The sequence below is a fragment of the Elephas maximus genome, chromosome 13 (genome assembly GCF_024166365.1).
Source record: "Elephas maximus indicus isolate mEleMax1 chromosome 13, mEleMax1 primary haplotype, whole genome shotgun sequence".
NCBI classification, from domain to species: Eukaryota; Metazoa; Chordata; class Mammalia; order Proboscidea; family Elephantidae; genus Elephas; species Elephas maximus.
The window spans coordinates 81,155,737-81,177,132 of record NC_064831.1 but is presented as its reverse complement, the minus strand read 5'-3'; the positions used below and the strand labels follow the sequence as shown (position 1 = coordinate 81,177,132).

The following is a 21,396-nucleotide window of genomic DNA, read 5'->3' as shown; positions in this document are numbered from 1 at the left end:
CCGCCTTGTTCAGCTCCGCTAATGAGGCTTCCGGGCACCAGGGTGGCAGAGAGACTGGCAGGGCATGAAATCATTACTGACATTCCCCGTTTGGACTAATAGGAACCCAGGGCCTCGGGTGGGAATACCACAAAACAAATTAATGTCTTGGAAAATTTTTGATCAGTTGGGGATGGTTTCACTTTGTTTTCAGTTCTTGATTTTGGTTTGTTTGCTTGGGTGTTTTTTCTGTTTGTTTTTGTTTTTGTTTTCCTTTTTTAATATTACTGTTTAAACTCAAAAGCATATAGCAGAAATGTTTCAATATTTTTAAAAAAGCTGTACTGAAATTCTGTGGGTGTCTAAAAACTCTGGGTGATACTCTTGCTTCTCAAATCATTCCTTCTGTTCGTATATACTCATATGCTGGCACTGTTCTGATCATTTTAAATGGTATTTAGTTAAACGCAAATGGATAAAATAATTTTTAAAGGCCCTCAGGGACAATTGTTCTGAAGAAATTCTGAGGAAATTTGCGTTATTTAATATGCCAATCATACTTAGAAATAATTTATAGTGGCTCGAAATCAGTGGCTGGTAAACTACACCCCACAGGCCAAATTCAGATGGCTGCCTTCTTTTGTAAATAAGGAGCCCTGGTGGCACAGTGGTCAGGAGCTCAGCTGCTAACTAAAAGGTCGGCAGTTCGAATCTACCAGCCACTCCCTGGAAACCCTATGTGGCAGTTCTACTCAGAACTGACTCAATGCCAACTGTTTGTTTGGGTTTTTTTTTGGAAATAAAGTTTTATTGGAACACAGTTATGCACATTCATTTACATATTGTCTATGGCCGCTTTTATGCTACAGCAGCAGAGTTGAACATTGTAACAGAGACCAGCTGGACCCACAAAGCCTAAAATATTTATATTTATATGGGAATCTTTAGAGGAAAAGTTTGCCAACACCTGCTCTAAAGCAAATATTGGGAACCAGAATTGCTCAAGGTATTTCATAGTGCTTATCCCTACAGTAGTCCCTGTGGCACAAACAGTTAATGTGCTTGGCTGCCAACATAAAGATTGGATGTTCAAATCCACCCAGAGGTACCTCAGAAAAAATGCCTGGCAATCTACTTCCCCCAAAAATGGAGCCCTTGAAAACTGTGTAGACCACAGTTCTACTCTGACACACATGGGGTTGCCATGAGTTGGAGTCTACTCAACAACAACTGGATTTTGGTTTTATCCCAATAGTAATTAAATAATTCTCTGTATTTATCTAATACCAGCTTGTCCTGCTCCATATAAGTTCTTTGAGTGCCAGGGCCTGTGTCTGTCTGGTTCAATAGTGTCTCCCTAGGGACTAAGCACAGAGATCAGCACACAGCAGACAAGAAATATTTGTTGATTGAGGGAACTAAGTTGCTAGCTAGATTTTGAGCTCTTGAGGGTTGGAAGTACATCTTGACCTTGAGTCAAAAGCTGACTTATGGTAAGTTTTCAATAACTGCATGTTTGCTGAACGATCAATAGCATCCCTATATTTATAGACGGGTATGTTTGGTACAACATTTAGTGACTGGGATGAGCCCTTGTGTGTATTATGATGAATCTCTTCTATTTTATGCCATTTGGGCCCTTCCTCTCTCAACTTCACAAACTCCTCTGCCTCGAGCCCTGGTTCTTGCTGCTTAGCTCTGATGGTGCTCATCTCTGGGGTCATTTACAAAGCTGGTCCTCCATCCCAGGAGTCCGTCTGTAAGTAACAGCATGGTTCCCAACAGCCTGCAGAGGCTCAGCTCGTGTGTTGATGCCCATCATTCATCCTGAGACATGTGGGCACACAGCCCACCAACATTAACACTTACATAAAAAGACACCAGAGCAGATGCTGTCAGATTCTGGAAGGAGACAGAGAAACAGACCACATGGAAGAGACCTCTGGCCAGCCACTCACAAAACTCCATTATTTAGACATGGAAGATGGTTTAATTTAAAGAAGAAAGAAATCTGACTCCCAGGGAGGCAATAAGAAATAGAAAATGAACTAAGAGCTTAGGAGTCAGACAGACCTAGGTAGGAATCCAAGCTTCACTATTTACTAGGTGTGTAAACTTGAGCCAATTAATTAATTTCTCTGAGATATAAATTCCTGAATTGCCAAATAGGTATAAAATGATAACTTTGCAGGGTCATTGTGATATATTTCAGGGGCCTATGACAGAAGCGCCTTGGAAGAAAAGCCGACAATCTGCTTCCAAAAGGTCACAGCCTTGAAAACCCTTTGGAGCAGCTCTACTCTACACACATGGGGTGGCCATGAGTCAGAACTGACTCAAGCGCAACTAACGACGACAACAGCGATGGGTCTATATAAATCTTATTTCTCTTCCCGCTTTGGATTTTTAATGCCCTAAAGAGAATGATCTTTGAAAATTTCCACTTACCAAGCATTCCTTTCTTGGAACTGGACAGACACATGTCCTTCTCAGCACTGGGCAGGGCAAAAGCCACCACAAATACCTCCACTCCATCAGCCATCAGGGCCAATCCCAAGACGAAAAAGAGGATCCACTGGAAGCGCCCATGGCCACACTCCTCGATGATGGTCTCGTACTGATGGGCCAACTGCTCCTCATCCTCCATCCTCTCAGCCATCAGATCTGCCTGGCTCCGAAGGCCATCTGCCCTGGGGGCTGCCATCTTGGCCTGCTTGACCTTGACATCGTCTGGGTGAGGGATGCCCTGGTACTCACCCTCATAGATCTCATCCTCCTCATCATGGCCTTCTGTAACATCACTCTGAGCGTCCTCCTCTAGGTTGGATTCATTGCCACGGTAATAGCCATCGTTGGGGGCATAGCCCTCGTAGTTGTCCTGATATTTGTAGTCATCCATCCCTTGGTTCTGGGACTGTCTGGTTGCCTCTCGAGCTATATCCCGTGCACCATGGTAGAGGTTCCGGTTGTTTCGATAACCATCATCCATCATATGTGTAAAGGTTTAAGTGTGGAATGTGTTCATTGACTTGTTGGGTTAAAGTGACACCTGTATTCTCCCACTTTGTCTCCCAAATGGACTTGATTTGTGCAAAGGCAACCTAAATGTCCTTTTGCATTCAAGGTCTATCGGAAGTCTTCAGTGACCGAGAGGTGTTGTAGAGGGAGGTGTTGATTAGAAACAGGTCCAGCTGTCTTCCTTGACAAGGAGCAAGCAGGACTTAGCAGATTGCTTGCTGGCCTGCCTTGTTCTGCTACTGAAGGTCATGCCCTAGGAATACGCAGAAGGGAAAAAGAAGACTGTTACAAAATGCTGAAAATATTACAAAATACTCTCAGAATTAAGCAAATACATTGATACATGGCTTCACGTGCAAGGTGGAGGAAATCTTGGTTAGATGTTCATATTCATAGAAAATGAATGAGGATTGAATCAGTGGGACTGGAAGAGAAGAGAAAGACCAGTAGTCAGAGGCCCTTCCAAGTTTTTATTAATCCATAAAAGAGGCCAAATCTTACACAAGAATAAAATATAAAATGGTCAAGGGATTTTTAATACAAAACAACTCTGTGCTACAGATTTTGGGTTGTTGTCTTGTGCTGTCGAGTCAATTCTGACTCACAGCAACTGATTTTATACTAGGAAATAGCAGAGGTTTGCTACCACCCAGCTTCTAAATTTAAGAAGTGGTTGTATAATTTCACATGTAGAAACTTATGGTAGAGAAATACCTGGGACAATTTACCCTGAAGCTCAGTTACTTGTGAGCCTTGGTGTTGTGATTTCAAGGCGCTCGGACCTAGTGCTTGACCTGAATGTCCAGACAGTTACAAAGCAGCAACAGGGAACTCAAGACCTAGAGCCAGAGAACTTGGGTCTGGAACTCAGTTCTGCCACATAATAACTGGGTGACCACACACACGTTTTTCTGAGCCTCAATTTTCTCATCTATAAAATGGGGATGATGATAATTACTTAGCTCATATGATTTTGCGTGAAGTGCTTAAACAGTGCCTGACAAGCAGGGCAAATACTATTCGAACCTTGATATTATTGGTGCTTTTTTCTCTGGTTCCAGTTCTGGAAACCAGAACGCTGCCTTGTTTCTAGAGCCAAGACCCTGCCCTTATCCCAGTTCAATCACTGGATCCCTAGGCTGACTCTTATGCCCAAGAGTCTGACACCCTGCCCTAACTACCTTCCAAGAATCTCAGTTCTTATAACATGAGTAGCCCCTATTTCTTAAATGCCTACTGTGTGCCAGAAACTGCTAAGTGTGTCACATTCTTCATCCCTAATTGTCACAACAATCCATAAAAGAAAAGAAAAACCAAATGTATTTGTATCTTCATCTTACAACTAAGGAAACTGAACCACAGACAGGCTTAATAATGTGATCAAAATCATAACCCCAGGCCTACTGAGCCCAAAGTCAGTTCTTCCCATCACCCCCATGTTTCCCAGATGGTGTTCCAACGGACTGTAGTGTTAGATCACCGAGTAGCTTTAGAAACCCAGGTGCAGAAGGGCTGGGTTCAGACTCAGGAATCTGAGTGTTGACACAGCTCCCCCTAAGGCACTGAGGCCCAGGCCCTGCAGAGCAGTCCCTCAGGGGTAGAGTCCAGGCCCAGCCCCTCCTACCCCCTACACCCCACTCCCACTCAACTGCCAGGGATGGCTGCTCAGATCTCTCTGCCTGGGGGCTGTCAGAAACCCACTCTCCCAGGCAACGAGTGCATAGGCTCTCAATCCATCCAGGCTGCCCTGTCACCACTGAAAATTCCCATGTCCTTTCACCAAGCTTAGCAGATGTGGCATCACCACCTCCTGGGCATGTGCCATCACCATGGTTGTTGGACCCTCCCCTCCCTGGGTGCATCCCTGAGCCTCGGCCCCACACCTTGGATGGACTCCAGCTCTGAGACTCATCTGACTCAGACAACACAAGGCATTTCCTTTTGGGTGGATCCCAAGGGCCCAGGGTTCTCAGACCAAGGTGCACCAGGAGCACTCAGGGAGGGGGGCTCATTAGAAATGCAAATCCAGGGCCCCACCTCCAAAGACTCTGATCTTGCTGAGTCAGGGTAGGGCCTAGGAATCTGCATTTTTACAAACACCACGGGTAATACACACTGTAGGTAGACTACACTTTGAGAAAGAGTGCCATAGGAACGAGCAAGAAATAGTAACTAAAAACTGACACACACTTCACCCTTTCACTATTCCCAGTAAATAAATTTATATTAGACCACGCTGGTCTGAACCATGTCAGATTAATACTCTTAAGTCTGTTTTTATTATATTCATTTAGGAACCACAGAGGGGATATAAATCACATACAAACAGCCTGAGAGTTTGCAGAGTGCTATAAAAAAAAAAAAAAAACAGAGAAAAAATGCCAACTGCCTGAGAGCTGGTATGTTATTTCCATCCTGGGGACTCTGCAAAAAAATGTCATGAGACAAAAATAAGAAATGCATGAAATGTCACTCAGGGCAAAGGTCCTGGGACTTGTTTTACAGCAAGAAGTAGATCCTCTTCAAGATGAACTCAGCTCCATGGTCCAGTTAAATAAACCACTGTGAATGTCAAATGCAACAGAGCAAAGGGTCATCACTGTCAAGTGTTTTATTATTTCTATTTCACTGAGAAGTGCCAAGTTATTTCTTTAGCAAAACATATTCTAGAGAATACATCTAGTAATGATTTTCAACCCACCTACGGTTTATCAACTAAACAACAATAATAAAACAAACACAAGAGCAACTATTAACCAAGTTACACTATGCCAGCTACTTAGGCCAGCATTTTATAAGCAATACATCATTTATTCTCATTTCCAACCAGTGGGAGGTAGGATTATTCTCTCCATTTCATAGACGAAGAATTAGAGAGCTAAGAGGATTAAAGAATGTGCTCAAATTAATTCAGAGAACAAGTATCAGGGCTTGGATACGAAGTCGGGTTCAAACAGAACACTGGAGATGATGTACAGTTTAAGAAACTGAGGCTCCAAGGAGATAAGGGGTTTAATCAAGGTCACGTGCTGAGTTGTTGGCAGAGCTAAGGCTGATCTTGGGTTTTTGACTCCCAGGTTAGGGCTTGTTTGCCCATCCTCAACAAACAGTCCCTGGGATCTTTGGTGCTTAAGGCATTGTACTAAACATGACATGGCCTGTTCCCTGATCTCAAGAGGCTGCTGGTCTACCCCTCATGAGTAAGTTAGATTAAAATAACACAAAGCATCATTACTATCTTAATTATTAATAATATTATCTCATTTTTTAAATGTTGCCTTGTAGTTCTGTGCCAAGTACTGTACTGAGTTGTTTATCACGTGCTTTATCACTTCCAACCTGCACAACAACCTATGAGACAGAGACTATTATTACACTCATATTACAGAAAACAAGACTGAGGATGTCCAAGCTAGATAGATGACCCAGGGTCACATCGCCAGTCAAAGAGAGGCTGTGCCTTTAACTACCTACACAGATAGTAAGTTCTCCAAGGGGATTCAGAGGAAGGAGAGGTCACTATGGGCTGAGATCTGCTAAATTAGCATCCTAGATTTCCAATCTCCTATTCTAGTAGGATTTCCAACTGCAAGAAAAGATTCAGAGAAGCAAACAAAGGAGAGGAGGGCACTGCAGGCAGGAGAACAGGAATAAGTAGAGGCAGGAAGGCAGGAATGGCTTTGCTTGTTTGGGCAGCAATAAAAAGGCTAGTCGGCCTACTGTATATGATCCAAAAATGGAGCATTATGAGAGATGCAATGCGGAAGTAAACAGCAGTCAGTCTGAATGCCCTGCTAAAGGGCTTGGAATTCTCCTTTGAGCAAGGGGAGTCAGTGAATATTGGTAAACCAAGGCTTCAAACCCTTGCCAAGAATTTGCATTTCTAACAAGTTGCTGGGCAATGCTAATGCTGCTGGTTAGGGATCAATTCTGAGAACCACTATTAGTGCAGTGATTCTCGAAATTTACTATGCATAAGAATCATCTGAGGATCTTGTTAAAATGTAAATTCTGATTTAGTATATCTTGGGTGGAAATGCAAATTCTCAGCAGAGGTTCAAACCGGAAGACCCGGTTGGAAGCCCTGTGGTAAACTGAACAGAGCAGTGTGGAGAGCCAAGCAGTGATCTGGAAAGGTTTCCCTAGTGCGGATGTGTATGCTGGTTTTAGAGAGGAAACCTAGGGCACTGAAACCAGGAAGAAGTTTTCGCACGTGTGTGTGTGTGTGTGTGTGTGTGTGTGTGTGATCAGGTGACATGGAGGGAGCAAGGATGCCTGGGACAATGATGACTCCAGTGCCCCAAATTCTGAACTGAAGATCTTCCCAGCAAGCACCCTACAAATGCTGTTTAATGAGGACAAACAAAAATTGTTTTTCAAACCAATCTGCCTTTTTGGTGTGGTGGTAGGATATATAGCAGAGTAGTAGTTCAAGAGCACAGACCTAGTGTCAGAGAGTCCTGGGTTCAAATCTAGACTCTGCCACTTCCTAAAACCTGTGTGCAAGCTACCACTCTGTGCCTCAGTCTCCTCATCCGTAAAATATTTATAATAATGTTCCCTATATCATAGGCCATTGTGAGGATTTGGTGAGATAATCCATGAAAAGAGCTTAGCACAGTACCTGGCACACATGTGATCAATATAAATTTGATCTTATTATTATTATTGCTATCATTATCATTATTACCTGGCTGAGTACTGACAATTAAAACGTAGCCAGGATCTCAGCTTGAGCCCAGCCTGGCTTCTTCCGAGATTTGGAGCCCATCTGGGCTGGGCTGGGCTGGGGAATTAAGTACAGAAAAAAACTGACAGGTACTCACTCATGAAAACTGCTGCTTCTCAAAAGTGTCCCAGGGCTTGTCTCTCCAGTACCCTCCTTTAACTCTTGCATTCAATTACCCTCTGGGTCTATGCTACTTGATTCAAAATTGTTGTGTGGTAAATATTTGTTGGGTGATTAAACCTCACAGGGAACAAAGCTAAAAATAATATTACAAATTACATAACACCACCCCAAATGTGTTCTGTGGAACATTAGGCCCCAAATGTGCTCATTTAAGAAAGAATACCAAGAGCAAATAAGTGTGGGAAAAGTTTGCATACTCTATGAACACACCCTTTTGGAGATTCACAAAGCACATTGCTATATTAAAGGCTGTGAGATGACCTGAATTAAAATAAATTAGATACCACAATGAGATACCACTATAAACCCAGAGACCGACAATAGTAAGTGTTGACAAGAATGTGATGACCTGGAACACTCATACGTTGCTGATGGGAATGTAAAATGGTTCATCCACTTTGGAAATAGTTTGGCCATTTCTTAAAATGTTAAACATACACTTACCAAAAGATCCAGCAATTTCATCCTAAGAATCTACCCAAAAGAAATAAAGACCATGTGCGGACACAAAGACTTGTATGCAGACTTGTATAATAGCCCAGAGTTGGAAATATAAATGTCCATCAACTGGTCAATGGATAAACAAAATGTGATACATACATACAGTGGAATACTAATCAGCCTTAAAAAAGGACCAACTACTGATACATATTACAACATGGATGAACCTCAAAAACGTTATGCCACGTAAAAGAAGCCAGATGTAAAAGGCCACATATGGTATGATTCCATTTACATGAAATGTGGAAAAGACAAATATATAGAGACAGAAAACAATAAGTGGTTGCCAGTGACCAGGAGCAGGAGTAGGGATTGGCTGTAAATGAACCTGAAGGAAATTCTGGGGGTGATAGGATGACTAAAAATCATTGAATGGTACCCTTACAGTGAGTGAATTTTAGGGTACTGTAAACTATGCCTCAGGGATATGGGTGGCTCAATGGTAGAATTCTCAACTTCCTTGTGGAAGATTCATATTGCTATGACGCTAAACAGGTTTCAGTGCAGCTTCCAGGCTAAGATAGACTAGGAAGAAAGGCCTGGCCATCCATTTCCAAACACCAGCCAATAAAAACCCAATGGATCACAATGGCCCAATGCGCAACTGATCACGGGGATGGCACAGGGCTGGGCAGCGTTTTGTTCTGCTGTGCATGAGGTCGCCGTGAGTTGGGGGACCAGCTCTACAGCAGCTAACAACAACAAGAAAACTATACCTCAATAAACCTGCTGCTCAAAAAAAAAAAAAAAAACTATTTAGCTTAGTGAAATCACTGTTTTCCATGATCATGGGCCTCTTTTTCCTTGGAACCCTTGATATAGGGCTTGGAATATAGGTTTTTCTAAGTAGTTAAGTACAGACTGTCTACCTAGAGCATAAGCTCTACTCACGCTAAGATTGTGTCATGCCTCAAGAGCCCATTTGGCAAGCATCCTGGAGTCTATTTGCATAAGAGACCAAGAGCTTCCTATTGGAAAAGAGAATCAGGGAATACAGGCTGGTCAAAGTACAATGGGCCACTGTAGAGAGAGAGATCATTGTGAGATTTTTTTCACCAGATTCATTCAAATCTTGATAGGACATCAAGAACCCATAGCATAGAATATCAGTGCAAACAACAGAAAATGCTCCCCTTAGCAAAGATATCAGCACCCCCTGCACCTACCCCTGGAATGCTGAGCATACTAGTTGGACCGTTTGGCAGGAGCCAGTAACAGCTGTGCCTTCTGTTGTAATTGGCCATGATAGGAGACTCACCACACTGTGTCAAGGCAAAAGAGGAAAATAATGGAAACCCTACCCTTAGAAAGACTAGTGCACTGATACATAAGATAACTTTGAGTACTCCTGTAACTATTGGGCAGGCCTTCAGGGGGGATGACAGGGACATACAGGGACAAAGCCTGAGGAATGTTATTTGAGAACCTTCTTGTAAATCTGTTGTGCATGAACAAGAGAGAGGTGAGTCAAAGAATTCAGATGGGCATTAATTATGCCAGTTACTTGGTAGACACTCTTACTTCAGTTCCCTCCCAAATTGGGTAGATCATGCCAATAATGGGTATAAGGGAGGGTAGGAAGACTCATTACAAAATATTGTCAATTGTATAAGAAAAAGACCTCTGGACCAAGAGATGAAAGCCAAATCAAACCCGCTGCAGTTGAGTGGATTCTGACTCATAGCAACCCTATAGAACACAGTAGGCCTATACGGTTTCCAAGGTTGTAATCTTTAAAAGGAAACCCCGGTGGTATGTGGTTAAGTGCTATGACTGCCAGCAGTTCAAATCTACCAGGTGCTCCTTGGAAACTCTGTGGGGCAGCAATAGGTTTTTTGGGAGGGGAGGGGGTTAATCTTCAGAAGCAGACTGCCACATCTTTCTCCTATGGAGCAACTGGTGGATTCGAACCATCAAACTTCTGGTTAGTATCCAAGCGCTTAACCACTGCACCACCAGGGCTCCGGGTCCAAGAAATAAAACCCTTTGCTGTCAAGTTGATACCAACTCATAGTGACCCTAAAAGACAGAGTAGAACTGCCCCATAGGGTTTCCAAGGAGCACCTGGCAGATTTGAACTATCAACCTTTTGGTTAGCAGCTGTAGCTCTTAACTGCTGTGCCACCAGGGCTCCTGGGACCAAGAGACAGAGGACCTGAATTATAGTCCTATCCCTGCCATCAAGTCATTGCGGGACTTTGAACGAGTCACTCACCTTTAGGGCCCTCAGCTCCTCAGCTCTGAAATGAGGGGCTGTGCTGGGTAATTTCTAAAGCCCTTTCTAGCCCTCTGACTCAATATTTTCACGTGTATCTGTGAAAATGCTTTGAAAAGAATCTAAGCGCTATATACCAACCTAGTTATTATTACTTTAACCTCTAAGAGTGCATCTTTCTATTTAGAAGCAACATTTACAAAATGCTTAACCATTTTTTGCCAATTTGATGGCTCTTTACTCTTCAACATTTAGAATTACTTGAAGAGATTCCGTGGAATTGTGCACATATCTCTAGCCTCCCATTACACTGCAATTATTTATATCTTTGTTTATATTTCTTTCTCTGCCAGGAGATGGTGAGCAATTCCATGATAGATACAGCACTGAGTTTCACTTGTCTTTGAGCGTCCAACACCAAATGCAGACTTAAACATAGTAGGTCCTTGACTCTGTTCACTGAAGGAGGCTAATAGTTACTCAGTGGAAGCTGAAAGCAAGTCAAAAACAGTCCATGAGCCAGAGTGTCCCTACTCTCACTGTAAAAGGCCAACTTGCTTAACGTGGAGCCCTGGTGGCACTGTGGTCAGAGTTTGGCTGCTAACCAAAAGGTCAGCAGTTCGAATCCACCAGCTGCTCCTCGGATACCCTGTGGGGCAGTTCTGCCCTGTCCTAAGGAGTCACTAGGAGTCAGAGTTGACTTGACAGAAATGTATTTTGTTTTTGTGTGTTTGCTTAATGCAGTGTTTTACCTTAAAAAAAAAAAAAAGCTGGACCACCTGACATCCTGATGAAATACCCCTTCACCAGGAGCCAGGCCAGCTCAGAGATTTTGCTGTCTCACTGTCCTAACCAGCTGGCATCTAGTTGATTCTGCCTTATGGTAGCCCCACATGTTGCAGAGTAGAGCTCTGCTCCATAGCGTTTTTATGGCTGGGATCTTCTGGAAGCAGACTGCCAGACCTTTCTTCTGAGGCACCTCTGGGTGGGTTTGAATCACCAACTTTTTGGTTAGGAGTCAAGCGCTTAGCCATTTATACCACCGAGGGACTTCTCTTCCCTTCTCGTCGACCTTCTGTTAACACCAGCCAGCTCCCAGCTGAGACGGCTGGGGGCATGGGATTCTTGTTCTAAGGTCTGCTGGAGTTACTCACTATTAACTTCCTGATGAGAAAACCTGTTTTGACCACCCATAACGCTTCCTGAAATACACGGTTTGATGTCCCTGGGGTAGGCTGCATCCGCCTTGGGCTGATTTTCCGATGGGCATTGGGAGACTGTTCTCTGAGGCTTCCAATGATCGTTTTCCTTTCCCCACTTACAACAGTGTTTGTTCATTATCATGATATTAAAAGTGTCTTTCTCATCGAAGATGAATTATCCATCTCTTTTCTATTGTGTTTAAAAAGAACACTAGTTTCTAAGGTGTGAGAAACATATGATTATTAAACAAGAACCAAACCACGTGATTTTTTTGTGGAAGAAAAAAAAGAGCTTTAAAATAGAACCAGAAAGGTACCAGCATTAATCTGAATTTTCAGAATTCTTAGCTTTCAAAGACAAAAGCAGGACAATTTACATAGAAGCATGTTAATCAAAGCATTATTTGTAACGGCAAACACTTGGAAAGAGCCTGTATACTAAACAATAGAACCCAGACAATAGAGACTAGGTAAATAAATTGTAACGTACTTACACAGTTAAATATTACAGGGATATAAAAATCAGGTTTTTTGAAGGACTTTTTAAGAAAAAAGGAAAATGTTCACACCTTAATTGTATGTGAAAAAGTGCTAGGTAAATCACTCGTTTGTATCATTATACCAATAATGTCCGTAATATTATACATTGTAAATATGTATTATATTACGCAAATGTATCAGGCAGAATGCTCTATTAAGACATTAATGTTTTCCTAGTACTCTCGGAAAAGCTAATTTCCTTTCTCTCTGCTCCTCTGTGTTCTAAAGCCAGGTCAGTGTTTTTCACAGTGTGGTCCTGAAGCCACCTGCAGGAGAATCACCTGGTGCTAGTTAAATGCAGATTCCTGGGACTTATTCCAAACCTACTGAAACAGAACCAAAAAAACAAAAATACCAAACCTGTTGCCATTGAGTGGATCCCAAGTCATAGCGACTCTATAGGACAGAGTAGAACTTCCCCATAGGGTTTCCAAGGCTGTAATGTTTAAGGAAGCAGACTGCCACATCTTTCTCCCACAGAGCATCTGGTTGGTTTGAACCACCGACCTCTCAGTTAGCAGCCAAATGCTTAACCACTGTGCCACCAGGGCTCCTTATTGAAACAGACCAACCAAACCAAACTCGTCACCGTCAAACCAATTCTAACTCACAGCAACCCTATAGGACAGGGTAGAACAGCCCCACAGGGTTTCCAAGGAAAGGCTGGTAGATTCAAACTGCTGACATTCTGATTAGCAGCCAAGCTCTTAACCACTGCACCACCAGGGCTCCACTGAAGCAGACCAAAACCAAACCAAACCCATTGCCTTTGAGTCAATTCCAACTTATAGCGACCCCATAGCACAGAGAACTGCCCCATAGAGTTTCCAAGGAGCACCTAGTAGCTTCGAACCGCCGACCCTTTGGTCAGCAGCTGTAGCACTTAACCACTATAACACCAGGGTTTCCATTGAAACAGAAGGGGGACAGAACTGTGTTTCATTAACAAGTTCCCCAGGTGATTCTTGTGCTCATTCAAGAGTCTAGAACCTCTGGCCTAAGCTTTTCTTACCCCAGGAAACAATTAAAAGTTTCTTTGTGATTCAACGGCAAAACCAAACAAGCCCCCTTTCAAGTCTTCAGATAGCTGTGTCCTTCCAAGAGCTAAGCTAGAAGAAAAGAGAACAAGGAACTGGGGCTTTGGCATGTAGTGGAGGTGCCCAACCCCTGGGAGAGGGAGACTCAGAGAAAGAAGGATGGGGACCCCTGAGAGGAGGTAGATCTCTGTCCTTCTTGCAGGCAGCACTCTGATGAGGGATGGCTGTGGGATGCCTATGGAGGCTATGAACCCTGCAGCCCCAAGATCTGCAGCAAGGGTCCCAGCCTACATTATAACCTAAAAACAGAATCAAGCTTCATTATGAGAGGTGTCTCTGTAGTTCATCTAAAACAGAATTGCCCAGCAAGTGACAGAGGGCTTCCATTGGGTGGCAAAAAGAACACGGAGCACCATCACGGCCACACCATGAACTAAGAACCAGGCACTCCTACTGTTTGGGGGACCACTTACATGGCCCAATGGAGGGGGGAAGGAAGCCCTAACAAAGACCCTTCATGGGCATCTTGCCAACACTACTTCAATTTGATTTGATTAAGACAAACGAAATATTAGTAATGTTTCTTGCCTTGGAGTGAATGTTGTAAAAGAGCCCATGACATACATTTAGAGATATCAGCTCTGCCACTTATAAGCTCTACGAGCCTGAGCGAGTTGTTTAACATTTAAGCTTCTGTTTCTCCAGGCGTGAAATGAGGAGAATACGAGTTCCTATTCATTGGGTTGTTACAATAATTAAATAGGCTGATGTCTTTAAAAAGCTTGGTCTATCGCCTGTAGCCAAGAAAGAGTGCAATAAAAATAGCTACTATTATATAAACACACACTTACTCACACACAGGTATACCTTTCCATGTATTCACTAACTTTTGCAATGCATACAGGAATCGAAAAGATTGTAAAAGTCTTAACCTCACGCCATAAGCAGCAAAGCTACAGCTTCCCAGGTGAGGCTTTTTGGATTTGTGGCACCCCCACTCCACCTGGAGCCCTGCCTTGCATCCCCACTCCCTGGACTAGGGCCCTAACTACCATCTCCCCACCACTTCTTGCCAGATCTCTGTTCTGGAGATCCTGGCCCTGGCCCACCTTCCTTTAGTCGCCGGCTAATATTTTGTTCCCAAATGACTGATTCCCAAGGCCAGTGATTCCCAAAGTGCAGGCTGCTACTTTTTGTGGTACCTGACGTGATTGGAAGAGATGTTAAGACACACCATTAAATAACATTGCATCACATAGAAAACACATTGTGCCATTTTCCATTCCTTTTGATTGCCAAAAGAAAAGTCTCCTTTTGGGGCCAGCACAGCTCTAACACTGACTTGCTAACCACTCTTTTTGTTGTTGTTGTGAACTGCCTTTGAATTGGCTCCCAACTCACAAAGACCCCATGCACAATGAAACAAAACGCTGCCCAGTCCCAGGCCATCCCCATGATCTGCTGTGGATCAGACGGTTGTGATCCATAGGGTTTTCATTGGATGATTTTAGGAATTAGAGCACCAAGCCCTTCTTCCTAGTCTGTCTTAGTCAGAAGCTCCGCTGAAACCTGTTCAGCATCAGAGCGATACCCAAGCCTCCACCAATAAACAAATGGTGGCTGCACATGAGGTCCACTGGCCAGGGATGGAAACCAGGTCTCCACATGGAACCCGAGGGTTCTACCACTGAACCAACACTGCCCTCAGCTAACTTGCTAACCACCTTTTTTAACAAAGTGAAGTACAAGCCTCAGATTCAGAGCTTTCAGGAGGAACAGTATCTAGCTAACATCAGTAACATGGTTTTCATTGTGTTTATCTTTATACCTATCTTATATTTATAGCAATGATTTAGATTTGTTCCAAAATAAATGTACCCACCACTCATCTGTCAGTTTGTCATACTGTGGTGCTTGGTATTTCAAATGCCAGCAGGATGACTCACAGTGGACAGGTTTCAGCGGCGCTTCCAACTAAGACAGAATGGGAAAGAGTTGGTGATCTACTTCCGAAAAAGTTGGCCATTGAAAACTTTATCAATAGCTGAGATATCGTCTTATATAGTGCTGGAAGATAAGCCCCTCAGGTTAGGAAGTGCTCAAAATACAACTGAGGAAGAACTACCTCCTCAAAGTAGAGTTGACCTTAATGACCAGGATGGAATAAAGCTTTCAGGACCTTCATTTGCTGATCTGGCACTACTCAAAACGAGAAGAAACAGCTGCAAACATCCATCAGTAATTGGAACGTGGAATGTACAAAGTATAAATCTAGGAAAATTGGAAGCTGTCAAAATGAAATGGAACGCTTTAAGATCAATATCCAAGGCATTAATGAGCTGAAATGGACCAGTATTGGGCATTTTGAATCAGACAATCATATAGTCTACTATGCCAGGAATAACAGCTTGAAGACGAACAGCACCACATTCACTGTCAAAAAGAACATTTTAAGATCTATGCTGAGGTACAACGCAGTCAGTAGGATACTATGCATATGCCTGCAAGGAAGGCCAGTTAATACAAATACTACTTAAATTTACACACCAACCACTAATGCCAAAGATGAAGAATTTGAAGATTTTTACCAAATTCTGCAGTCTGAAATTGATCAAACATGCAATCAAAATGCAATTATAATTACTGATGATTGGAATTTTGAAGTTGGAAACAAAAAAAAAAAAAAAAAAGGATCAGTAGTTGTAAAATTTGGGTTTGGTGACACAAACGACACTGGAGATCACATGATAGGATTTTGTAAGACCAATGACCTATTCTTTGGAAGTACCTTTTTTCAACAACATAAATGGCAACTATACAATGGAACTCACTGAATGGAAAACACAAAAATAAAAATGGACTGCACCTGTGGAAAGGGACAATGGAGAAGCTCAATATCATCAGTCAAAACAAGGCCAGGGGCCAACTGTGGAAAAGACCATCAATTGCGCATATGCGAGTTCAAGTTGAAGCGAAGAAAATTAAAACAAGTCCAGAAGAGTCAAAGTACAGCCCTGAGTATATCCCACTTGAATTTAGAGGCCATTTCAAGAACAGATTTGACCCATTTGAAGACGAATGACCAAAGACGAGACAAGTTGTGGGATGACATCAAGGACATAATACATGAAGACAGCGAAAGGTCATTAAAAAGTCAGGAAAGAAAGATAAGACCAAAATGGATGTCATAAGACACTTTGAAACTTGCTGTTGAACATAGAGTAGCTAAAGAGAAGAGAAGAAATGATGAAGTAAAAGAGCTGAACAGAAGATTTCAAAGGGCAGCTCAAGAAGACAAAGTAAACCATTATAATGAAATTGCAAAAACCTGCAGTTAGGAAATGAAAAGGGAAGAACGCACTCAGCATTTCTCAATCTGAAAGAACTGAAAACAACTCAAGCCTCAACTTACAATATTGAAGGATACAATAGGCAAAATACTGAATGACATAGGAAGCATCAAAAGAAGATGGAGGGAAAACACAGAGTCACTGTACCAAAAAGAATCAGTCAACGTTCACCATTTCAGGAGGTAGCATGTGATCAAAAACTGATGGTATTGAAGGAAGAAATCCAAGCTGCACCAAAGACACTGGCCAAAAACAAGGCTCCAAGAATTGGCGGAATATCAATGGAGATATTTCAACAAACAGAGGCAACACTGGAAGCACTCACTCGTCTATGCCAAAAAATTTGGAAGACAGCTACCTGGCCAACCACCTGTGCCCATTCCAAAGAAAGATGATTCAACAGAGTGTGGAAACTGTCGAACAATATCATTAATATCACATGCAAGTAAAATTTTGCTGAAGAAAATTAAAAAATGGCTGCAGCAATACATGGACAAGGAACTGCCATAAATTCCAGCCGGATTCAGAAGAGAATGTGGTAGCAGGAATATCATTGCTGATGTCAGATGGATCTTGGCTGAAAGCAGAGAATGCCAGAAATATGTTTACCTGTGTTTTATTGACCCTGCAAAGGCATTCAACTGTGTGGATCATACCAAATTATGGATAACATTGCGAAGAATGGGAATTCCAGAACACCTCATTGTGCTGGTGTGGAAACTACATAGACCAAGAAGAAGCCATTCAAACAGAACAAGGGAATACTGTGTGATTTAAAATCAGGAAAGGTGTGTGTCAGGGTTGTATCATTTCACCACACTTACTTAATGTGTATGCTGAGCAAATAATCTCAGAAGCTGGACTATATGAAGAATGAAGGACTTGAAGGAAGACTCATTAACAACCTGCAGTATGCAAATGACACAGCATATTGCTTGCCAAAAGCTGAGAGGACTTGAAGCACTTACTGACGAAGATCAAAGACCACAGCCTTCAGTATGGATTACAACTCAACATAAAGAAAACAAAAATCCTCACAACTGGACTAATATAAACAACATCATGATAAATGGAGAAAATACTGGAGTTGTCAAAGATTTCATTTTACTTGGATCCACAATCAGTGCCCATGGAAGGAGCAGTCAAGAAATCAACAGATGTATCAGGCAAGTCTGCTGCAAAAGACCCCTTTAAAGTGTTAAAAAGCAAAGATGTCACTTTAGGACTAAAGTACACCTGATTCAAACTATGGTATTTTCAATCACCTTGTATACATGTGAAAGCTGGATGATGAATAAGGAAGACCGAAGAGGAATCGATGCCTTTGAATTACGGTGTTGGTGAAGAATAGCGAAGATACCATGGACTGCCAGAAGAATGAACAAGTCTATCTTGGAAGAAGTACAGCCAGAATGCTCCTTAGGAGGGAGGATGGCAAGACATCATCTTATGTATTTTGGACATGTAATCAGGAGGGACCAGTCCCTGGAGAAGGACATCATGCTTAGTAGAGGGCCAGCAAAAAAGAAGAAGACCCTCAATGAAATGGACGGACACAGTGGCTGCAACAACGGGCTGAAACATTGCAGTGATTGTGAGGATGGCACAGGACCGGGCAGCTTTTCATTCTGTTGTACATAGGAACACTATGAGTAGGAACCTACTGAATGGCACCTAATAACAGCAACAACAACAGGTAGTACATAATCTTTGCCAGGGATATGGTAAAAATCTTGACGGCCATGCATGAATGATGTATATAGACCAAACACCACCCAGGTAGAAAATGCTGCCTTCAAGGTAGAGTGAAAGGACGATTTTCTTAACTGCTCCTTTAAATTTATCATTTCTTTCCAACTTCACAACACTAGGAGATATTTTATTTTTCTATCCCACAGATGAGAAAACTGAGACTCAAAAAGGTTCAGTCCTGCCAAGGCCACACACCAGAAGCTGCATCGTCAGGATTCAAACTCTTCACCCATACCAAGGTGCCTCCTCATAACCTCACTGCTTCTCCTGTTGCCAGGTGACTACCGCTTGGAAAGCAACACCAGGCTGAAGAAAAACATAGACATAGTTGTCTATGGCTTTCACTGGGAGGAGCTGCCTTGCAGCCAGCTCAGTAGCCTCAACCCAGGCCCTCAGGACCCTGGCTTCTTCTCTAACACAACATTCCTCTTCAATTCCACTTTCCAGTCAAGTACACTCAACAAAGAGTAATTACGGTAAGTGGCAAATGAACACATCCCTTACATGTTCATTTAGGGACATAAGTGACCTATGTGAACTCTTAGACTGCCAGAATTATACAGTGAATCTTAGTAAATTTGGGTAATGTCAAATTATCTAATGATGGGATCTACGTGGGGGCCAGTGAGTCCAGCAGGGACACAGGGGCCTTTGAGAGGATGGCTAGAGACACCTGTGGGAAGGGAGCCAGGGCCAGTTTGGGAAGGGTCTTAAGAGGTAACGGGGGGTAGTCAACTAATTGACATCTAAAGTGTGCAGAACAAAATCAGCAAAGATACATTCTGAGGTAGGCCAGAGGGAAGGAAGGGGGTAAGTTTTTTGTTTTATGTTTTTCAGCTTTTTTTTTTTTAAGCAAGGATGGTTAAAATGGAATCCTCTCCCACTGCACAAATGTACCTGGAGGTTCAGAGACCACAACACGGCTTATCTAGGGACATATTTATAGACAGGTCACATTCCCCGTGGACTTTAATCTCCCAGAGCAAAGAAGACATATTATAACCTGCTGGGTATCTCAGCCACTTTTTTTTCTTCCCAAAATAGATTTGCTGCAAAAACAATTCTATTGGTTGAAAGCTTGGCTTAAAAATAAGAAGCAAACAGTTCAAACCACTAAGCCAATAACACAACTGAGTGTCACCTTGAAAACTGCCACGTCCAGGATCAAGCAAACTGTTAAAGAGAAAACCAAACACCCACAGATCGCTGCTTGTGTGGCTTACGGATTTTTTGCCTGCTGACCCAACTAACTTTTCAAACTGTGACGCTACGTTAAGGACATAGCTCTGGGGACAAGCCCTCCACTCCAGCCCTGTTACTACCCTACAGCCTTCTCACCTTAATTACCCTAACACCTTCTAATGGGCGTCTTCTGCCCTCAATCCATCTCCATATGGCCAAGTCTCTTAGTGGCTCCCAAAGATCTCCCAACTACTGTCCTTCCTTTGGCTTTAAAGGACCCTTGTTGAACACCATCGACTCCTCTTCTGCAGCTTCATTTTCTCTCTTTCTGCTAGCCCCTTCCCAGGGTGCTGTTTTTAGTTACCATGGAGTCAGCCTCCGACGCATAGAGACCCTACAGACAGTGGGATTGGACCATTGGCTGATTTTTGAAACTAGATCACCAGGCTTTTCTTCCTAGTCCAACTTGGTCTGAAAGCTCCACAGAAACCTATTCAGCATCACAGAAATACGCAAGCCTCCACTGACAGACAGGTGGTGATAATGCTTGAGGTGTATTGGCCCGGAATTGAACCTGGGTCTCCGACATAGAAGGTGAGACTTCTACCACTGAACCATCACTGCCCTCCCTAGGGGAGAAGCCTTTTGATCATTCCATGTTCACTCATCTAATCAACAAATATTGATTGGGCACCTACTACATATGGGTTTCATGCCACATGCTGGGGACACTGGAAGAACATGCCTAACAAGCTCCTGCCTTTGTGTCCCTTACACTCCAATGAATATAAAGTTACTAAACCTAAGAACATCAACAGATTTCCTATAAGGAGAGGGTCCTGTTTTCACACACAAAATGTTCTCTATATCTTGGTTCATTAGATAGAATCTTTGGAAGTACATCCAAAAAAGTAAAAATACCAGCTGACATTAAAATTAAAAGACTCATTGGTCCAGTAGGTGGCACTGGCTCAAAATATGGATCTCCTCCTAAAAGACTTGAAAAACTTGGGATACAGATCTATAGGTTGTTGAGGAAAAAGAAGCCAGGGAGACAGGCAGACTAACAGAGATGACATCAAGGAAGACCCGGGACCATTCCCCATCACGACCCAAATGCAGGCCTGTGAGCAGCTGGGGGGCTGCAGAAACACATTTTCAGGCCTGGAGTTGCATCTGCTCTAATCTCTGCCTGCATGCTTTTTTTTTTTTTTCTTTTCCCAAGAAACTAACCTGTTCTTTGCTACATTCTGGCCCAGCAGCTACCCAGCCATGGAAATGCCTTCTGCTCCAGGATGACCCGCAGTTAGTTCCTCCTGGGGCTCAGGCCAATGGGTTTACCACACCCAGCTTGGCTGGGATCCTCCGTCTCTGCTGCCCAGTTATGTCTCCACCCTGTATGACCATCAGCCTGCCGCTCTCTTGGCCTCTCAAAGCCTCCCCCGGCATTATCACTTTGGGGAAACTAAGTAAACCAGCTGCCTGCCGTGGAGTCAACTCTGGCTCATGGCAACCTGTGTGTGTAAAAGTAGAACTGTGCTCCATAGGGTTTTCAATGGCTGATTTTTCAGAAGTAGATTGCCAAGACTTTTTCTTCCAAGGTACATCTGGGTGGACTTGAACCTCCAATCTTTCCATCAGCAGCCAAGTCTGTTAACCCAAGCAAGGAGTCAGAACTATTAAGTAGAAATTTCATATTTTATCTCAT

At 42.9% G+C, this 21,396-nt stretch overlaps 1 protein-coding gene across 3 annotated transcripts in view; it reads right to left on the bottom strand.

Moving 5' to 3' along the window:
- SV2B (synaptic vesicle glycoprotein 2B) overlaps window positions 1-21,396 on the bottom strand; it is a 229,158-nt gene that overhangs the window by 73,322 nt on the left and 134,440 nt on the right. For all 3 annotated transcript variants that reach the window (XM_049906115.1, XM_049906117.1, XM_049906116.1), the window contains exon 2: window positions 2,428-3,250. In XM_049906115.1, coding sequence (XP_049762072.1) covers window positions 2,428-2,971 — 544 coding nt within the window. In that variant the 5' untranslated portion in view covers window positions 2,972-3,250. The remainder of the gene's footprint in view (window positions 1-2,427; window positions 3,251-21,396) is intronic.